The following is a 2,712-nucleotide window of genomic DNA, read 5'->3' as shown; positions in this document are numbered from 1 at the left end:
TCGATTTTTCTCACTAAAGTTTTTTGGTGAATGTTTAGTTTATTAAAATTCAAAATAAACTTATTTTTCAAATTCATGCTGCAAATAAGGCCATATTTCGATTCCGAATGAATCATCGTCAGTGCTCCTTGTTGTCGAAAAAACGAACTACAAACATATTAACGCCAATCGAAAAAACGAACTACAAACATATTAACGCCAATCGAAAAAACGAACTACAAACATATTAACGCCAAACATTCGGTAGAATTTATAGAATAGTGTAAAAATATATATATATGTATATATATATAGTGTAGTGGTGGTCCGCATTAAATTTCGTACCGGCTCGCGGAACAAAAAAGTTTGAAAAGCACTGGCTTAAAGTTTAGATTAGATCAGCAAGCAGACTGAACACTTGCCCAAAACAAAAGCAAAATCTGTTGTGCGATTAGTTACATGGAATGTCAGAACAATGTTCCCTGGGCTTGCGAATGATTTTCGACTGTACAGGAAACAATATTGGACATTGGCGGATGGTGGTGTGCTTCGTGAAACAGATTACACTTTTTTCTGAAAGAGTGAAAGCCTCAAAATAAAAGCTTACTTTTTATAACTTCCTCCGCTTGAGACGTGGAACGTATTCTAAGCATTGGTTAATGACAGCCACGAGAAAACCACTCTGATTAATGCGTACGCCCCTACACTAGGCTTATCAAAGGAGGACAAAAATAGGTATTATAAAAACTTAAAAAAAACAATTGGCTTCATCTCCAAAAGAAAGCATCTGTTGGTGCTGGGTCGTTTCAACGCCAGAATAGGATCAGATCACAACGCTTTGCCGGACAGCATTAGGCAATTTGGTATTGGCAAAATGAATAGAAACAGACAAAGACTACTTAAATTTTGTTCATACCACAAGCTTTGTATCACTAATACATATTTTAAAACTAAACCACAACACTGTGTATCGTGGAAACATCGTAGATCTGGACACTGGTAACAATTAACAAAAAAAGTAGAAACTGACAAAAAACGGAAACGGAAAAAAGGAAAACCGCGTTTGAAAACCCCATGTATTGATAATCATAAACTATGCATGGCTCTTCACAACAAATTGAATGAGACTCTCAAAAGCTACAACTTTAATGATGTTGAGAAAAGTTGGCAATCTATGCGCTATTACTTTTTCACGTATCATTGTCGGTTTTGGGGAAAAAAGCAGGAAAAATGAGGATTGGTATGAAGCAAACTGTCAGAAATGGTAATTGCTACAAAAAAAAACAAAGAAAAACTTTGATAATTTACAAAAAAGAACCCACACAAAGCAATTTACAGTTTTTAAAGATGCAAGAAATAAAACAAAGAAACTTGCTAGACGTTGTAAGAAGAGAGATTGGCAAGATCTCTGTAAGAATATTCAAATTTGTGCTGATTCTAGTAATGTAAAGGGATTGTATGAAAATACAAGAAAGCTTTTTGACAGATGTGTGCCACTCAAGTCAAAAAACGGTACAATAATTATTCTTGATTCCTTGGCAAATGTATGTCAAGTATTTGAGCTTACCATAAGTCTTACCAAAGCCAAAATACTTGCCCAAGGTAGAAACGAAATAACGGTATTCAACATAGGTGATCATACTCTTAATGTGAAAAATCAATTTAAGTATCTTGGGCCAACAATTACAAGCAACTTAATCTTGGACATAGAGCTTTCAAGACGAATTGCAAAGGTCTCAGGAGTCATGAAAAAACTTTCGAATCGTGTTTGGAAAAATACTAAACTTACTTAGATACCAAAATACTTGTCTATAGCACATGTGTTTTGAGTATTTTGCTCTATGACAGTGAGAGTTAGTCAACTTATATGTATCAAGAACATAGATTGAATAGTTTTGGGAAGGGCTGTCTGTGACGCATTATGTGCGTCACATGGAAAGATGGTTTGTCAAATCAGGAATTGTTAAGAAAGCCAATACGTTTTGCATCTATGAGTTTCTGACGCAAAAAAGGCTACGTTGGCTTGAACATGTACACCGTATGTTCGATTTTCTTAAATTATCCTATAAGCTAAGCTGGTCAGGGGTAAAAGAACAATCGGTCGTCCAAAATCAGCGAGACATCAGGAATTCAGACATTGATAAAACCTGTGGGAAGAGATTGCTTAGAATTGAACAACAAGGAGACAAAATATTCAAAATAGTATTTTGGTGGGAGAATCTAAAAGACCTGAAGCTGCCTCAGAAAGGCGCAAAAAAAGAAAAGCACCGCCATCTGACAATTCCTCAAAAGAATCCTATTATTGTCCTATCTGTGGTAGAATTTGTAACTTAAGAATTAATATGTTTAGTCAGAGAAGATCATGCAATAAATGAAAGGGATTCATAAAGAGTGATACTGATGTGCATTCATTGTCTTTCGAGACAGAAAGGAGCCATATCCACATAGATATTAACTTATTAAACACTGATACGTTAAAATTTGGTGACAATATTTCTACAACGAAACAAAACATTAACTTAAGAGAACGATAATTGGTAAAAATATGCTAATTGCCCTTAGCATAAATATGCTAATTACTTCTTACAACTCTTTTCCCCTCTATATATTCTACATAGATGTATATATATATATATATATATATATATATATATATATATATATATATATATATATATATATATATATATATATATATATATATATATATATATATATATATATATATATATA

General features: G+C 33.3%; 1 protein-coding gene across 1 annotated transcript; it reads left to right on the top strand.

Moving 5' to 3' along the window:
- Nucleotides 1-1,078: 1,078 nt before the first annotated feature.
- On the top strand, nucleotides 1,079-2,313 carry HELRODRAFT_164267 (hypothetical protein; the record flags this gene model as incomplete). Its single annotated transcript, XM_009029245.1, has 3 exons — nucleotides 1,079-1,142; nucleotides 1,318-1,712; nucleotides 2,050-2,313. The coding sequence occupies 3 exons, from the start codon at nucleotides 1,079-1,081 to the stop codon at nucleotides 2,311-2,313; spliced, it is 723 nt and encodes a 240-aa protein (XP_009027493.1).
- Nucleotides 2,314-2,712: the final 399 nt, after the last annotated feature.

The sequence above is a fragment of the Helobdella robusta genome (assembly GCF_000326865.2).
Source record: "Helobdella robusta unplaced genomic scaffold HELROscaffold_6, whole genome shotgun sequence".
Classification (NCBI taxonomy): domain Eukaryota; kingdom Metazoa; phylum Annelida; class Clitellata; order Rhynchobdellida; family Glossiphoniidae; genus Helobdella; species Helobdella robusta.
This window is presented reverse-complemented; position numbering and strand designations above follow the sequence as displayed.